The sequence below is a fragment of the Lolium perenne genome, chromosome 1, assembly GCF_019359855.2.
Source record: "Lolium perenne isolate Kyuss_39 chromosome 1, Kyuss_2.0, whole genome shotgun sequence".
Classification (NCBI taxonomy): domain Eukaryota; kingdom Viridiplantae; phylum Streptophyta; class Magnoliopsida; order Poales; family Poaceae; genus Lolium; species Lolium perenne.
Genome location: NC_067244.2, coordinates 187,272,459 through 187,292,062, shown reverse-complemented (window position 1 = coordinate 187,292,062; position 19,604 = coordinate 187,272,459). Strand labels below are relative to the sequence as shown.

Here is a 19,604-nt window from a genome sequence, read left to right as displayed (position 1 = left end):
CCTTAACCACTGCCATTACAACACAATTTTCGAGAACATGGCTGTGGACTGTGGTTACACATAGGAGTTGGGAAAAATAAAATATGATGACCCATTATTAAAGGTCAACATTTAGGGAAAAGGAAGAATGAAAGATAGCCACTTATTTTCTTTATTTTGGGAAATAAAATAATATATTTGGCGAAATGGAAATTATAAATAATCAAGGAAATAGGGAAAATATAAGTACTATACATTTGTAAACACATGTGAATATGAAACCCAAAATAAATCTTAGGTAGTTTGAGAATACCATTTTTATAGAAAAAATACATTTATGAACAGATGGTAAAATTACTACATATTGGTAAACACACAGTGAAGTCCACAAGGTCCTTCGTATCCCGATACCCAGCTCCAGGACGTCCCCTACTTGAGTTTGAATGAAGATAGAGAGAATGAGTAAAATCATATGCTAGGTGTCAGAGCTACCTTTGAGCGAGATAGGAAGTGATGGTAAAATCCTAAGGGCTCTTTGATTCATAGGAAATGAATAGAAGAAGTATAGCAAAAGAATTAGGATATCATGAGTACTTGAATCTTATTTTCGCAAAAAAAAGAGTACTTGAATCTTATGATAAGATGCAGCGTATTTGATTGTAGCAAAAGAATTATTTATGAGGTATGACTTTATGTTTTTTTCCTATAGAATTTACACTACACAAGATGATTCCAATAGAATTAGTTCCTATGAATCGAACAACTTGTATATAATTTTTTTCATAGTATCCAAATCCTGTGCAATGCCTATACAAATCCTATGAATCAAATGAGTCTTCAAAAGGTAAAGAGTGTTCTGCATGTGTATTCGTCGAAAATTCATTTTGACTCATAGGGTAGATGCACCTGTTGTAAAAAAAAACATGTATTTCAAATGCTAAAACAATATGAAAAAAATTAGGTGTACATTCGGTCATTCTATGTCCGTACACAAAGTCTCGCGAAAAAATGGTATTTTTGTGACTTTTGTAAAAAAGACAATTTTTTGTGCTCAAAGATAGTTTCTCAAAAAAAAAATTAGGTGTCTTGTGGTACCCTTAAATAAGTAATAGCCCTCTATTTTCATCTATCGAAAAGCCTATTATAATTCATACTAGTGCCAAAAACCTGAGAAGTAGTATGATTCATACCGGTAGTAAATTTCGGCACTGCTAAAATAAAGGTTGTTGATGAGCCTGGCCCACTCCAAACCTGTGTTATCATTCGAAAAAAAAAATTCTAAATTAACCTCCTTCCTTTCTCCGTGCGTGAGAGATCTCTGTTTCGGCGACTTAGGAAGCCTTGGAGGAAGTTGTGCCTGCCCTGGGCGGAGGCGATTCCGTCGGGCGCCATCGAAGGGACGGCATGGTGCGTGGTGGCGGTGGCCTGGTCTTTCTTGCCACATGCGCACCGAAGCGTCGTGGATCAGAGCGCCCGCACCGCGCACGGCGGTATCCACCACGGAGCACGGTGCGCCTAGCCTGTAGCATGGGCGGGCACACGACTTTGTCAATGGGTATTCAAAATAAATAAATTACAAAAAATGTAGAAAAAAATAGTGAGGAAAACACGGTTCAAACCCAGGAAATCCTTATACAGGTTCGCTTGCTCTAACCAACAACGCAACAACACTAGTGTGTCAACAACTGGATTGGATTTTATACAATTTAAACATAAATTCATAGCTGTTCATATGATTTGAAAAATTTAACAAATATTTTGGGTATTCACTTGCATACCCATGAATACACATAGGCCACACGAAGGCTCCCGCTCTCTCCGGTTATCCGGTGAGCCCGTCTATCCCTGGTAGTGCTTCTCCCTGCTCCCGGCGAGGTGGACGTAAAGCAGGGTGGCTGCGCCACGCACGGCGACGTCCACGACGCGCCCGACGCGCCGAGCACGCTGATGCCTCATCCGAGGAAGCGCGCATAATCGGCGAGGCAGGCGGCCACGGTTATTCCCGACCCCACGGGCGGGCCTGTATCGCCTTTGCCGTGCTTCTGCTTGCTCTCCCGCGCGAGTTGGCCATGGAACGGGGCCGCACACGGTGACGTCCACGCCGCCTGGCGGCTGGCGCGCCCAGCATGTAGATGCCTCAACTGCGCATACCACGCGACGCAGGCAGCCACGATGGCTCCTCTATCAAGCCGTTAGGGAACGACCGCAGTGATTTCTTAGACTACCCACAATGGGAGTATCATAGCTAGTATCATGCATCACATGCATGCAAAAAGCTGATGTGTCACATCAATAAATGAAGAAAGAGATGGTAGTAGTATCATAGGTAGATACTGTATCATAGCACGTAGAACTAGAAAAATTAATGTCAAAGCAATCTTGTACACACTTTTGCATTGAGATTCTACAAATCACTAAATATAAGTAATCTATGATACTACTACATGATACTATGCATTGTGAAGATAGTATCACACACTAGTACCATATGCATGATACTAATATATGATAGTCACCATTGTGACTAGTCTTATCCCTTCGCCACTTTTAAGATTTAGCTCTTGTACAGTGGGCGTCACTTTAGGGATGGGCTGTCAAAACTGTTACTCCCTCTATACCGGTTTACTAGGCTTATTGTGAATTTGGAAATATGCCAAGGAATTAGGCTCAATTCGGTAATTAATACATGATTAATTTCTGTAATCCCGCTTTCCTTATATGCAAAACAAACGTAACCATCCAATGCATGCACTTAATTTGGAGGAAGCAATTAAGGACGCCCCAATGCATGCGCTCATTTTCAGCCAGGACGGTGGCCCTGACACCGCTCTTTCCACTTCTCACCTTAACTACTGCATGGATCGATACAAAAGGCACAGTTACCATTGTTTCTAAACGATTAAGATCACCCAATCAGTGATTACCTAGGTCACAACGCTGGCTCTAATAAGCCTAATAAACCGGTATGGAGGGAGTACTGAACTTTTTTTGTGCATGTCAACGTTAATAATTACGGTTTTCTGGGTCCGTTGGGCCTTATCTTTACCGGTTGATCTGAACCGTCCCTTCAATTCATACTACCCCTCTATTATAAGTGGTAAAGGTACGGTAAAAGAAGCTTTTTTTTGTCTTTTCTACACATCCTACAAAAGAATATCTTTTTTCCACAAAAAATTGTGTGTAAACGTAGCATGTCCGGATATACATCTAGAAAAAATTTCACATTTTTGACATTTTAAAATACATTTAGAATGCATCTTTTTATACTAGGTACATTTAAACCTATGAGCCAAAACACTAAATAAGGTATTCATGGTGCATTCTAATATTTCTTGAATGTTTAGGATTTTCCGGCGAGGACCAGAAAGTCTCCACTCTCGCGCCCACTGCTTGCAAGCAAGCGAGAACGTACCCAGTGTAAAACTAAATGAAAAATGTCGTTGATGTAACTTAGGATGTAACACATGGTTTTTTGTAGTCCTGGAAATAAGAAAGATAAACTCGATTTTTCCAGAATATTTGAATCTGGAACGCATTTTTAGTGTGCGGATGCTCTGGACTTGTATTGCCGTTTCATGAGTACTAGTACGACCAAACAAGCGGGCCTTTATTCTCAAAAGAACTGAATAGGGGAGCAGTGTTCATCTCATCATCTCCGCTATTTTCATCGGAAGAAAAAGTACCGTATCAGTTCATCCCTGGGGCAAGCTCTGCATCTCTTTCATCCTCTGTCACCCGCAACATTGCCAGAGCTGACGAGTCCTTACCGAACATCTTCTCCCTTACAACCATGTATTCTCGCCATGTCACGCTACGAAACGCAGCTTTCCTCCCCGGAAGAATCGCCGCGGGGAGTGGAGCCACCTTCATGTCCTTCGGCGGCCCGAGAAAATAAGGCACGGAAACGCGCTCGTGATCCTGGTTTACGATGGCCCGATGAAGCACGCTATGGAATCGGCCGTTGGTGAGGACGTGCAAGAGGTCGCCGATGACGACGGCAAGCGCCCCGGGCATGGCGGGCACGGTGACCCACCGCTCAGGCCCGCGTCGAAGTAGCTGCAGCCCCGGCACGAGGCTCTGCAGGATGAGCGTGAAGAAGCCCGAGTCCGTGTGCGGCGCGAGCCCCATCGCGCGCTCCGGTTCCGGACACTTGGGGTACCTGTAGGAAGATATTATAAATGACACAACGTTAGTGACACTACTTGTAGATCACGGACATAAATTAGGTTAATTAAACAGAGGAACTGTGGTTCGTAACATGTTCAGGTGCATGGTGGTCGTCATGGTGTCACGGATTTGGCTTTCCACCTCGCCGTTGGCGATGTGGTCAGCGCTAATCCCTAGCGCCTTGTAGAACATGTCGAGCACCTTCTTACTGAGGGCTCTCATCTCCTTGTGGAACTCCTCCATCACATCGCTGGGTACAACATGACATCATTAATGCAACTGCACTCGTTGAGATCGTTATGCATGGATGTAGTATACTAGTGCGTACCAGAAGCGCATGTAGTCGTCGCCGCCGTTGGGCCATATCCGTCGAAACTCCGAGCGGACATCATCAGCGGAGAAGGTATATCCCTCCGACCACATCAGCTTGGAGAAGGAAAGAATGTAGGGCGGCACGCCGTAGCCGTAGCCTCCGCCACGCGCGGCTCTCTCCTTCTCTAGAGCCGGGAGCGCGAACAAGCCCTTGATCTGCTCTTCTACACGCGTCAGGAGCTCGATCGGCACGCCGTGTCCGACGAGGAGGAAACCACCCCACTCCTCCGCTGACCGCGCCACAGCGGCGATGGCATAGTCTGTGGCATCGCCCATGTCAACCACAGGCACTGCATCATGCCCTGCTGACTCTGACACCACCGGATAGTCCTTCTGCTCCGTCCACACGTGGGACTCCGGAACGCACTTCGCCGCGAGGAAGTCGAGGGTGGCAGCGGCATTCTGGATGGACGCCATGGTCGCTTTGGAGGCTTGATTCCAATGATAGCAGGGGTTTTTGGATGCATATAAAAAGCATGGCGAGTAAGCATTTCCATGTGAGGATAGCAAGCTTACCCCACAATGTATTTCTCCTTTTTTTGGTCATAAAAGAGGAAATTTACGATCAGCAGTATTTTCAACGATACCAGTCATATCTTTTAGATATTAACAATAAAAACATGTGATACAATACATTATATTTCGGTGTCATTTCTAAATTAATGGTGCAGACGGGATAATTAGCACACCATTAATTTGTTCCTCCCAAATAATAATACTCCATATGAAGCACAGAGCTTAAGTATTTCCATATGAAGCTAGCATGCTTGCCCCACATTGTATTTCACTATTTTATTCATATAAAAGTGGAAATCCATGTCACCAGTATCTACAAAGATAGCAGTCTTATCTTTTACTCCCTTCGTCTAAAAATAGGTGTCTTAGTTGAATGTATCTAGACGAATCTTAGTTATAGACACATCCATATCTAGAAAAAGTTGAGACACCTATTTTTAGATGGAGGAGTACATATTGGTTATCGTTTAGAGAGAGAAAACAGTAAAACATGTGACACATGTGACACACTACATTATCTTGTAGTGTTATCTCTAAATTAGTGTCGTAGATATATAGGATAATTACTGCACCCATTAATTTATATCCATATTTGAATCCAGAACTGTTATTATCTGATTCGCTCCTAATCTGTTAAGAAAATATCGTATAGGATATGATAACGGTAAAATCCGATCCGATCTTGTTACATCCTACCATTAATGTTTGGACGCTCTTCAATATGATTAAAAATGTCCATAAAAATGTAATTCTAGTAAAGATGAAAGTCGGGCCCGTCAAAGGTTTGTGCGAACTAGGAGACCGCACATGGCCCCAAAACTTTTGGGCCCCTATGTCGCTAATGCACAACCCTCCTTTCCTATTACTCCCCACGGATTTTTTTTTCTTGGGCTTGAATTCCATTGTCCAGCTTCAACTCTTCAATGCTTGATTTGGTTTAGTTATTTTCTTTTACATTATTTGGTTCAGTTCTAAATAGGCACTCACAAAACAGTTCTCGATACGAGGAAGTTCAGGGAGGGCCCATTTGTTCTCCTTTTTTTCTCTCTTCCGCTGCCCTTGAGAATCTCCAATGTCTTCCTGGCTCCTCTCCCCCTCTCCTCCGGCGGCTTCGACGGCTGGCGAGGATGAGGGGGAGGAGGCCGGCCCCTGTCCATAGTACTACTACTGCTAGCAGTAGGATCACCTATATCGAGTATGGCATGATGCCACTTCTCTGCCATTTCCTGGTGCCCGCGAGCGGCATCGGGGTTACGCCCCTGCTCTGTCACTAGTTGTCCATGGAGGATGATGGTGCTGGAAGTGGGTTTCAGCGGCGGCAACCTAAATAAGCTCACTTGCAGTGCCATCTTGGTGATGGTGGACTTGGAGATGGTGAAGTGAAGCTTTCTTCTCGATCTATGGCGTGGGGATCTTGGGTTGCGGAAGTTCCCCGGAGTTACTCAATAGGGGACGCGCAACGGCCGACGCCGTCTTGCCCCTACTTCTCATGGCCGAAGGGCAGCCCTCCTTAGTCACATGTCGATGACTATTCTTCCTCCAGTCCTGGTGCCACTGCGGAGGATCTTCATACTCTCTGTTCGAGCACTTCACAACGACATTGCTCCAAGTGGTTCGTCCCCCGCAGCGATGGTGCTAGCACGGACATCGAGCAGATTTCGTCGGTGCGGTGGAGAAGGACATGACTGCTTCTTCTTGGTATTTTGCCGGGTTCTTGTTGCAAAGTTGCTGGTCCTGGTTGTAATTTGTTTACTTTTTGGACCTTCCTATAATATGTAATCCCATCGCTGGAATATAACGTAGCTTATGGGTACTTTAGAGCATGTCTAACAGGCCCCGTATTTTTTCGCCCCTTAAAACGCGAGTAGAGGGCCCTGTATCCGGTTTTCACCGGCCGAAAACTCGGACGAGCTAGTAGGGTCTGCTAGCTCGTCCGAGTTTTCAACCCCTCAAAACAGGGTTTTTTGACAAATTGGATATTAGAACCAACACAACATTCACATAAAATAAATGTTTTACATCACACAATAATCGTCATAATTATTACAATAATGTTTTTCGGAAATGTCAACAAATGTTCTAATGGAAGAATTAAACAAATAACAAATGTTTCACACATATAACAAATAGGAAATGAATGTTTCACACATACAACAATGGGAAATGAATGTAATAAATCATTGGCCATGCAACTGCCAATGGTGATCAATCAAATCTTGGGTGAGCTGGTGATGAGTCTCAGCATTTTCAGTGCCTCGATGAGCTGCAAGAAAAGCTTCAATCCGATCAGGGTTCCTCTCGGGCTGCACTCGGGTGCCAACATTGTCATAGAAACATGGCAAGTTTAAACCTCTTTCATCTTCAATGATCATGTTGTGAAGAATCACACAACATGTCATGACATCAACAAGAGTTTCCTTGTCCCAAAACCTAGCAGGACCCCGGACAATTGCAAACCTTGCTTGTAAGACACCAAAAGCTCTCTCAATATGCTTGCGGCATGCCTCTTGATTTCTGGTGAAGCAAGCTTCCTTTCTTGTCAAAGCCCTGTCCTTTTTCTCTTTTGTGGACTTGACAAGGGTGGCATAGTTAGGGTAAATACCATCTGTGAGATAGTACCCCATGGTGTACTCATTGTTCATAACTTTGTAGTTACAAGGTGGAGCTTCACCCTTGACTAGTCTTGCAAACAAAGGGGATCTATTCAAGATGTTGATGTCGTTGAGTGTCCCCGACAATCCAAAAAAAGCATGCCAAATCCATAAGTCTTGAGAGGCCACAACTTCAAGAACAATGGTAGCATCACGGCTTTTGCCACAATACATTCCATGCCATGCTTTTGGACAATTTTTCCATGTCCAATGCATGCAATCCAAACTACCAAGCATCCCCGGCCACCCCCTCTTTTCATTGATCTCCATGAGCCTTTTGTATCATCCTCATTTGGAGCTCGGAGATACTTCTCTCCATACAACTTGATCACCATCTTGGCAAACATACGCACGCAATCCGTGGTTGTTTGCACACCGATGCGAAGGTACTCATCGGTATAATCTGCTGGTATACCGTATGCAATAACCCTCATGGCGGCAGAAATTTTTTGATATGGGCTAAATCCCATGACTTGGGCAGCATTTCTTCTTTGCTTGAAATAATCGCAATTTGCCTCGCAATCTTTGACGATTCTCTCAAACAAAGACCTACGCATTCGGTACCGTCTACGGAAGAGGCGGGGAGGATAGGTCGGTACCTCGGCGAAATAATCATGCATCAATTGTTCGTGGCCGAGCGCGCGGTTCCGCGGAATGCACATACGCCCCATCACGGATCCTTTCCGCTGATCCAGCAGCTTCATGCGGTCCTCCGTTTGCTTCAAGCCGAACAGGAGCAGCATCATCTCTGTCTCGTCGTCGTTGAGCAACTCGTCGATATCCGAATCGTCGGAATCCGACGACGACCAATCGGTCGACGTCGCGTCCAAATCCGCCATGTGCACATCCTCCGAAGCCATCTACCACGGTGTACCATACATCAGCCCCAAATCCGACCAATTTACCGGCGGCAACGAAGAAGAACGCGGCGGAATACTCACCGGCGGAGAAGACCACGGCGGGAGGGCGGGCGGCGCGCGCGGAGGGACGCGGAACTTTGGCGGGGGTGCGGTGGAGGTGCGGCGGACGTCGACGCAGCTCGACGCGGCTCGGCGGACGGCGGAGGGGCGCGGATCTGACGGATTCCGGCGGCGGCGCGCGGGTGGCGGCGGCGGCGCGCGGGGGAAAATGGGTGGGGGGAACTGAAATGTCCGCGCGCGCTTTCGGAATTGGGATACTGATTTCGCCCACTATCCCCGCTCTCACCCCGCACAAGTAGGGGGCGACGACCCGCCCCGTACTCGAAAACAGCAAAAAACGATGCGGGTGCCGTTTTTACGGGGCGTGCTAGACCGCCGGGTAGAGCCGAAACCCTCAAATCGGCGGTTATTATACGGGTTTGGCCCTTTTACGGGGTCTGTTAGACCTGCTCTTAGAACCCATACTTGTTCAAAAAAACATACAAAGAAGTTCACTCAGGTTTCGATCCCATCGACAATGAGTACATGTGGTAACTCCATCAATTTCAAGAACGTCGAATCAATTTCTTGGACTCGGATCTCGTGGTGTTCATAGAAGTGCCCGAGTAGCGCATGGTCCTCTCCTGATCCGTGGGTTTGGCTTGGGTCCATGCCTTTTCCCTTAAGGCTTAGCTTAAAAAGACGAGTGTATACTTATACTATTGACATGTCCAGAATTCCCTTCATGAAGTTTTCATTCAATGATGTTACTCTTTTCTGCTTTACAGAGCAAGACGAACCATTTCTTCTGGAAACATGAGTGTCATTCTTGTGCTAATAGTAGATCCGTTGTGAAGAGAACCTTACTTTAATTCCCAAAAAGTTTCTTCTCAGATAATATTGATGATAGCCCGGTGATAGATCAATTATGAACCTACGACGGAGGATTTTATTCAAGAAATATGAGACGGGTGATGCTTTACGGTAGAACATGAAGTTAGTTTATAACTTTACTGCTACTTTTAGTCTACGGTAGAAATTATGAACTTACGAACGGAGCATTAATATTGGATATATTTTTGAAGATTGTATGAATTGACAGTTTGACACATACCCAAATTATATAATTAAATAAAAATCACTGGTGAAAAAATGGCCTTCCATCCAGCCCCATCAGTCCCCAAATATTTCGAACCGTGACTAATGAGACCTTTAGTCGCGGTTGGCCAGGCCAACCGCGACTAAAGGCCTTCGGGCACCTTTAGTCACGGTTTGCCAGGCCAACCGTGACTAAAGCCCCTCCCCTATATATACCCATCCAGCAGTCACACTTAGCCATTTGGTGCCACTTCTTTTCACAAACTTCACAAGAGGGTGTTAGATTTGCTTTTGGTTCCTCTTATGCCCACAAGGTGTTTGATGAAATGCCCCAAGAGCATGAAACAAACATGATATGAAGTGTCGGAGCCACACTTGAGCTTCCTCATTTATTTTTTCCTCCTCGATCGCGGTTAGCAAATTGAACCTTTCATGTGTCATTGATAAAATATGCATGTGTGTAGTTCATTGTTTAATTTCTATTGTTTGTAGCTAGTTAGTTTAACAAATGCATGATGGTTAATTATATATTTTATATTATAATAATGCAGATGAATCGGCAATGGATGTACGGTAACCAACTCTCCGGCGAGTTCACTACGGGTTTGAAAGATTTCCTCGTAGTGGCTAATGCGAACAAGCAGGGGGGTTTTGTTATCTGTCCATGTGTTGCCTGTAAGAATCAGAATGGTTACTCTTCCTCAAGAGATGTTCACATGCACCTGTTTCGACAGGGTTTCATGCCAAGCTATAATTGTTGGACCAAGCATGGAGAAAGAGGAGTTATAATGGAAGAAGATGAAGAAGGGGATGATTTCATCGATGACAACTATCTTGATCATTTCGGTGATACTTTCATGGAGGATGCTGAAGGTGGGGAAGGTGAAGGGAAGGTGAATGGGAAGGTGAAGAAGAGGCACGTGATGAGTCCGTTGATGATCTTGGTCGGACCATTGCTGATGCACGGAGAAGCTGCGAAACTGAAAAGGAGAGGGAGAATTTGGATCGCATGTTAGAGGATCACAAAAAGTCACTGTACCCCGGATGCGATAATGGTCTGAAAAAGCTGGGCTGCACACTGGATTTGCTGAAATGGAAGGCATAGGAAGGTGTAGCTGACTCAGGATTTGAAAAATTGCTGAAAATGTTGAAGAATATGTTTCCAAAGAATAACGAGTTGTCCGTCAGTACGTACAAAGCAAAGAAGGTTGTCTGCCCTCTAGGTTTAGAGGTTCTGAAGATACATGCATGCATCAACGACTGCATCCTCTACCGCGGTGAATATGAGAATTTGAATGAATGCCCGGTATGCACTGCATTGCGTCATAAGATCAGAGGCGATGACCCTAGTGACGATGTTGAGGGCCAGAAACCCAGGAAGAGGGTTCCCACCAAGGTGATGTGGTATGCTCCTATAATACCACGGTTGAAACGTCTATTCAGGAACAAAGAGCATGCCAAGTTGTTGCGATGGCACAAAGAGGACCGTAAGTCGGACGGGGAGTTGAGACACCCCGCAGATGGAACGCAATGGAGAAAGATCCACAGAGAGTTCAAAGATTTTGCAGCTGACGCAAGGAACATAAGATTTGGTCTAAGTACAGATGGCATGAATCCTTTTGGCGAGCAGAGCTCCAGCCATAGCACCTGGCCCGTGACTCTATGCATCTACAACCTTCCTCCTTGGTTGTGCATGAAGCGGAAGTTCATTATGATGCCAGTGCTCATCCAAGGTCCGAAGCAACCCGGCAACGACATCGATGTGTACCTAAGGCCATTAGTTGATGAACTTTTACAGTTGTGGGACAGACCTGGTGTACGTGTGTGGGATGAGCACAAAGAAGAGGAATTTGACCTATGAGCGTTGCTTTTCGTAACCATCAACGATTGGCCTGCTCTTAGTAACCTTTCCGGACTGTCAAATAAGGGATACAATGCATGCACGCACTGCTTACATGAGACTGAAAGTGTATATTTGCCAAATTGTAAGAAGAACGTGTACCTTGGGCATCGTCGATTTCTTCCGAAAATTCATCCAGTAAGAAAGAAAGGCAAGCATTACAACGGCAAGACAGATCACCGGCCGAAGCCTGCGGAACGTACTGGTGCTGAGGTATTTGATATGGTCAAGGATTTGAAAGTCATTGATACGTCTCCAACGTATCTATAATTTCTGATGTTCCATGCTTGTTTTATGACAATACCTACATGTTTTGTTCACACTTTATATCGTTTTGATGCATTTTCCGGAACTAACCTATTAACGAGATGCCGAAGTGCCAGTTCCTGTTTTCTGCTGTTTTTGGTTTCAGAAATCTTACACAGGAAATATTCTCGGAATTGGATGAAATCAAGGCCCACGATCTTATATTTCCACGAAGCATCCAGAACACCGAAGAGGGACCAGAGGGGAGGCCCAGGGCCCCCACACAGTATGGCGGCGCGGCCAGAGGGGGGGCGCCCCCTGGTGTGTGGCTCCCCCAGAGCCCCTCCGACTCCGACTCTTCGCCTATTTAAGTCTTCGTGACCTAAAACCTCGATACGAATAAGCCACGGTACGAGAAACCTTCCAGAGCCGCCGCCATCGCGAAACCAAGATTCGGGGGACAGAAGTATCTGTTCCGGCACGCCGCCGGGACGGGGAATTGCCCCCGGAAGGCATCTCCATCGACACCACCGCCATCTTCATCGCCGCTGCTGTCTCCTATGATGATGAGGGAGTAGTTCTCCCTCGAGGCTAAGGGCTGTACCGGTAGCTATGTGGTTAATCTCTCTCCCATGTACTTCAATAAAATGATCTCATGAGCTGCCTTACATGATTGAGATCCATATGATGAGCTTTGTACTCGAGATGTCGTTATGCTATTCAAGTGGATTTTACTTATGTGATCTCCGGAGACTCCTTGTCTCACGTGTGTAAAGGTGACAGTGTGTGCACCGTGTGGGTCTCTTAGGCTATATTTCACTGAATACTTGTTCACTGAGTTATGATTTGAGTTGGATGTCTCTATGAAATTGTGGTGTGTTAGTACCTCCTATGAATGCTCACAATGACAGCGTGGGGTGTTCATTAGTACTTGGGAATACATCTTTAAGGTTTGCCTACATGATGAATTAGTGTTTGTTATCTTGCCAGAGAGTAATTCGGAATAGCATAGTGAAGTGCTTATTTATATTCTTTTATGATTGCAATGTTGAGAGAGTCCACTAGTGAAAGTATGATCCCTAGGCCTTGTTTCCACACATCGAATCTCCGTTTATTTACTGTTCCACTGCATGTTTACTCGCTACCATATTTTATTCAGATTGCTATTACCACTCATATACATTCGTACCACTTGTATTTCACTATCTCTTCGCCGAACTAGTGCACCTATACATCTGACAAGTGTATTAGGTGTGTTGGGGACACAAGAGACTTCTTGTATCGTAATTGCAGGGTTGCTTGAGAGGGATATCTTTGACCTCTTCCTCCCTGAGTTCGATAAACCTTAGGTGATTCACTTAAGGGAAACTTGCTGCTGTTCTACAAACGTCTGCTCTTGGAGGCCCAACACTGTCTACAAGAAAACAAGCGTGAGTAGACATCAAGCTATTTTCTGGCGCCGTTGCCGGGGAGGAAAGGTAAAAGGCACTCACACTCCGGTTCCCGGCAACTAAGCTATTTTCTGGCGCCATTGCTGAGTGCTCGAAGCTATTTCCTTTAGATCCTGCAATTGCATCTTTTTGTTTCTTGTTAAATACTAGTAAGGCATAATGGAAAACAACTGTGAGCTTTTTAAACTATTTCCTGAGTTAGTGCATAATCAAAAATTCACATGTTCAGAGGCTTCCATTGTTCCATTGACTTCCAGTAGCTTAGTGTCAAGAATGATTGTGTCGCCTCTGAACATGTGAATTTTTGATTATGCACTAACTCAGGAAATAGTTTAAAAAGCTCACAGTTGTTTTCCATTATGCCTTACTAGTGTTTAACAAGAAACAAAAAGATGCAATTGCAGGATCTAAAGGAAATAGCTTCGAGCACTCAGCAACGGCGCCAGAAAATAGCTTAGTTGCCGGGAACCGGAGTGTGAGTGCCTTTTACCTTTCCTCCCCGGCAATGGCGCCAGAAAATAGCTTGATGTCTACTCACGCTTCTTTTCCTGTAGACAGTGTTGGGCCTCCAAGAGCAGAGGTTTGTAGAACAGCAGCAAGTTTCCCTTAAGTGAATCACCCAAGGTTTATCGAACTCAGGGAGAAAGAGGTCAAAGATACCCCTCTCAAGCAACCCTGCAATTACGATACAAGAAGTCTCTTGTGTCCCCAACACACCTAATACACTTGTCAGATGTATAGGTGCACTAGTTCGGCGAAGAGATAGTGAAATACAAGTGGTATGAATGTATATGAGTGGTAATAGCAATCTGAATAAAATATGGCAGCGAGTAAACATGCAGTGGAACAGTAAATAAACGGAGATTCGATGTGTGGAAACAAGGCCTAGGGATCATACTTTCACTAGTGGAGTCTCTCAACATTGCAATCATAAAAAAATATAAATAAGCACTTCACTATGCTATTCCGAATTACTCTCTGGCAAGATAACGCACTAATTCATCATGTAGGCAAACCTTAAAGATGTATTCCCAAGTACTAATGAACACCCCATGCTGTCACTGTGAGCATTCATAGGAGGTACTAACACACCACAATTTCATAGAGACATCCAACTCAAATCATAACTCAGTGAACAAGTATTCAGTGAAATATAGCCTAAGAGACCCACACGGTGCACACACTGTCACCTTTACACACGTGGGACAAGGAGTCTCCGGAGATCACATAAGTAAAATCCACTTGAATAGCATAACGTCATCTAGATTACAAAGCTCATCGCATGGATCTCAATCATGTAAGGCAGCTCATGAGATCATTGTATTGAAGTACATGGGAGAGATATTAACCACATAGCTACCGGTACAGCCCTTAGCCTCGAGGGAGAACTACTCCCTCCTCATCATGGGAGACAGCAGCGGTGATGAAGATGGTGGTGATGTCGATGGAGATTCCTTCCGGGGGCACTTCCCCGTCCCGGCGGCGTGCCGGAACAGAGACTTCTGTCCCCCGAATCTTGGCTTCGCGATGGCGGCGGCTCTGAAAGGTTTCTCGTACCGTGGCTTATTCATTTAGGGTTTTCGCGACGGGGTCCTTAAGTAGGCGGAAGGGCAGCCTCGGAGGGGTCCTGGTGGGGCCAGACAATAGCGGGGCGCGCTCCCCCCTGGGCCGCGCCGCCAACATGTGTGGGGCCCCCAGGGCTCCCATCTGGTCCCACTCTGGCTCTCTGGAAGCTTCCGGGAAAAATAAGGTTCTGGGCGTTGATTTCGTCCAATTCCGAGAATATTTCCTTACTAGGATTTCTGAAACCAAAAACAGCAGAAAACAGGAACTGGCACTTCGGCATCTCGTCAATAGGTTAGTTCCGGAAAATGCATCAAAACGATATAAAGTGTGAAAAAATCATGTAGGTATTATCATAAAACAAGCATGGAACATCAGAAATTATAGATACGTTGGAGACGTATCAGCATCCCCAAGCTTAGTTCCTGCTCGTCCTCGAGTAGGTAAATGATAACAAAGATAATTTCTGAAGTGACATGCTACCAACATAATCTTGATCATACTATTGTAAAGCATATGAGATGAATGAAGTGATTCAAAGCAATGATAAAGATAATGACTAAACAACTGAATCATATAGCAAAGACTTTTCATGAATAGTACTTTCAAGACAAGCATCAATGAGTCTTGCATAAGAGTTAACTCATAAAGCAATAGATTCAAAGTAAAGGCATTGGAGCAACACAAAGGAAGATATAAGTTTCAGCGGTTGCTTTCAACTTGTAACATGTATATCTCATGGATAGTTGTCAATACAAAGTAATATGATGAATGCAAATACGCAAGTATGTAAAAATCAATGCACAGTTAATTGATGACCCACAAGTATAGGGGATCGCAACAGTCTTCGAGGGAAGTAAAACCCAATTTATTGATTCGACACAAGGGGAGACAAAGAACACTTGAAAGCCTTAACAGCGGAGTTGTCAATTCAGCTGCACCTGGAAACAGACTTGCTCGCAAGGGTTTATCAGTAGTAACAGGTTTATAGCAGAAGCAGTAGTGAAATAACAGCAGCAGAGTAACAAAGACAGCAGTAGTGATTTTAATAAACAGCAGGATTAAAATACTGTAGGCACGGGGACGGATGAACGGGCGTTGCATGGATGAGAGAAACTCATGTAATAATCATAGCAGGGCATTTGCAGATAATAATAAAACGGTGTCCAAGTACAAAGCAATCAATAGGCATGTGTTCCATATATAGTCGTACGTGCTCGCAATGAGAAACTTGCACAACATCTTTTGTCCTACCAGCCGGTGGCAGCCGGGCCTCAAGGGAAACTACTGGATATTAAGGTACTCCTTTTAATAGAGTACCGGAGCAAAGCATTAACACTCCGTGAACACATGTGATCCTCACATCGCTACCATTCCCTCTGGTTGTCCCGATTTCTGTCACTTCGGGGCCATTGGTTCCGGACAGCGACATGTGTATACAACTTGCAGGTAAGATCAATAAACAATGAATATCATGATGAAATAATAACATGTTCAGATCTGAGATCATGGCACTCGGGCCCTAGTGACAAGCATTAAGCATAACAAGTTGCAACAATATCATCAAAGTACCAATTACGGACACTAGGCACTATGCCCTAACAATCTTATGCTATTACATGACCAATCTCATCCAATCCCTACCATCCCCTTCGGCCTACAGCGGGGGAATTACTCACACATGGATGGGGGAAACATGGCTGGTTGATGTAGAGGCGTTGGCGGTGATGATGGCGATGATCTCCTCCAATTCCCCGTCCCGGCGGAGTGCCAGAACGGAGACTTCTGGCTCCCGAGACGGAGTTTCGCGATGTGGCGGCGTTCTGGAGGGTTTCTGGCGACTTCGACTTCTCCCCGTGCGTTTTTAGGTCGAGGCCGATAAATAGTCCGAAGGAGGGCGTCGGAGGCCGGCCGAGGGGGCCACACCATAGGGCCGCGCGGGCCCCCCCTAGGCCGCGCCGCCTTATGGTGTGGGGCCCTCGGGCCTCCACCTTACTTGACCTTCTGGCTCCGTCAGTATTCTGGGAAAATAGGGCCTTCTGCATAAATTCCGAGGATTTTCCCGAAAGTTGGATTTCTGCACAAAAACGAGACACTGTAACAGTTCTGCTGAAAACAGCGTTAGTCCGTGTTAGTTGTATCCAAAATACACAAATTAGAGGCAAAACAATAGCAAAAGTGTTCGGGAAAGTAGATACGTTTTGGACGTATCAACTCCCCCCAAGCTTAGCTTATTGCTTGTCCTCAAGCAATTCAGTTAACAACTGAGCGATAAAAGAACTTTCACGAACACATTTGCTCATATGATGTATATATTCTCATGCTATGGCTAATACTTAAGTAGTTCAGAGTGAGATACATGCAAATAAGATCATCTAACAGCTATGTCAATCATGAAGAGGTACCAACAATTAATAATAAGCATCATGAATCATGTATATAAGCAGGATTGCAATGTTCATAAGAGAGTATGATAAAGTGGTATCTCGCTTGCCTGTATTTGATTGGCAAAACATAAATGCCCGGGCACCTCTGGAGTTCATAGAAAGACTAGAAGTAGTGATTGTCAAAGATAAAAGCATCAAAGTTATACCACAATCAATCATATTTTGAGACAAGCATATTATACTAAGAATGACAGTTGTGCTCTCAAGATAGTGCTCAAAGAAATAATGGAGACACAACATAAAAGTAAAAGATTGACCCTTCACAGAGGGAAGCAGGGATTAACATGCGCTAGAGCTTTTCATTTGTAAAGCAGGAGTAAAATTATTTTGAGAGGTGTTTGTTGTTGTCAACGAATGGTAATGGGTACACCAACTACCTCGCCAACCGGACTCCCAAGAGCGGCTCCCATGAATTATTGCATATTTATTTGGCACTCCTTCCAACCTTTCTTACACAAACCATGGCGAACCGAATCCTCGGGTGGCTGCCAACAATCTCATACGATGAAGGAGTGCCTTTTTATTTTAGTTTTATTATGATGATGACACTCCCCCCAACCTTTGCTTACACAAGCCATGGCTAACCGAATCTTCGGGTGCCGTCCAACAATCACAAACCATGGAGGAGTGTCTATTTAGGTTAATTAATTCGGGACTGGGAATCCCATTGCCAGCTCTTTTTGCAAAATTATTGGATAAGCGAATGTGCCACTAGTCCATATGAGAGTCCGTCAGAAGTAAATGACAAGGTTGAAAGCTAAACACCACATACTTCCTCATGAGCTATGAAACATAAACACAAATTGAGAAGCATTTTGAAGGTTTTAAAGGTAGCGCATGAGAATTTACTTGGAATGGTTTGAAATGCCATGCATAGGTATTTATGGTGGACACTCTGGAATAACTTGGTTTTCATGTGTTTGGAAGCACGAGCAGCGTTCCCGCTCAGTACAAGTGAAGGCTAGCAATAGACTAGGGAGCGACAAATCAAGAGAGCAGTAACTGTCATAATCATGCTTGCGGCAAAATAAATTAACGGAGGCATAAAAGTGATACAAGAACTCTGAAGCAATATAGATCATCGAGGCTTAATTGACTTTTTGTTCAGTCATATGCATGCGTGAGCATGCGCCAAGTCGATATAAATGAATTATTCAGAGGAGGATACCACAATGCCATACTTACTTATGAATAAAACAATGCAAGCAAACATCCATGACATGCTACTCATATTAATAAATTGGAGCTAAACATGAGAGATCATGAACTACTAGACTTTCTCAAATAACATATACCTCACATGAACCAACTAAGCATACTCAAATGGATGAGTATATGTACAAAAATGAAAACAAATAGAGTTCATACCAGCCTCTCACCACAATCCAATTGTCGTAGATCATCATTATTGCCTTTTCACTTGTGCAACTTGGATAATATGAAATGAAAACCACGCTCCAGCCACCGAAGACCATTGAACTCATAAAGAACTTTACAAACCAAAGAAGAACAGCAAATATTTTTGGTGTTTTCGAATTTGAGAACAAGAACAAGAGGAAACAAACAAACAAAGCAAAATCTTTTTGGGTTTTCTTATAGCAAACTAGCAATAGCAAATAAAGCGAAACAAAAGCAAGAAACCAAAGCAAACAAATTATGAAGAGAAACAACAGAAATATTTTTGGTCTTTTTGTGTTTTGGAAAAGAAACAAAGCGAGAACAAGAAATAGCAAACTAAAAGAAACACAGAAAAGCGAGATGGCAGAAATCTGCCAAAACCTGACAGCAGTACAGAAATCGATTTTTACAAAAATCTTACGTTGCTCAGCTCGAAAAGTGTTCAACTAATGAAAGTTAGATAACAACCTCGGGAACCTGCACAAAAATTGGCAGCTCAAAATAAAGTTCTGGCTGTGCGCACGAATTTTTCTAGTAACAGTCCAGAATCTGTTTTCAGGCAGCACTTCCCCAAATATCATCTTCCTCTCATTAGAAAACCACTCAAACGAACAAAACAAATATGTACAAGTATCCAGCAATCATAATATGCAAAGAATGAGTGATGCCGGTATACCTCCCCCCAAGCTTAGGCTTTTGGCCTAAGTGGAGTTCAATCCCATCGAGACCATGAGGTAGTATCTCCGTAGTACGACGAAGATGGATCATATTCCGGGCATGTGCTAGAAGAAGCACCCGGATACGTGACGGTGTAGTCGTGGGAGGCCTCGGCGTTCTCGGAGTCATGCTGCTGGTGGAAGTCTTGTATCTTCATATGTTCATCCACCTCCTCCTTAGTGCACGACCATGATTGCCTG

At 44.4% G+C, this 19,604-nt stretch overlaps 1 protein-coding gene across 1 annotated transcript; it reads right to left on the bottom strand.

The window, feature by feature from the left end:
- Positions 1-3,514: 3,514 nt before the first annotated feature.
- On the bottom strand, positions 3,515-4,981 carry LOC127307489 (gibberellin 3-beta-dioxygenase 1). Its single transcript, XM_051338239.2, has 3 exons — positions 4,475-4,981; positions 4,238-4,396; positions 3,515-4,138 (listed from the first exon to the last, which is right to left on the bottom strand). The coding sequence occupies exons 1-3, from the start codon at positions 4,933-4,935 to the stop codon at positions 3,667-3,669; spliced, it is 1,092 nt and encodes a 363-aa protein (XP_051194199.1). The 5' UTR covers positions 4,936-4,981; the 3' UTR covers positions 3,515-3,666.
- Positions 4,982-19,604: the final 14,623 nt, after the last annotated feature.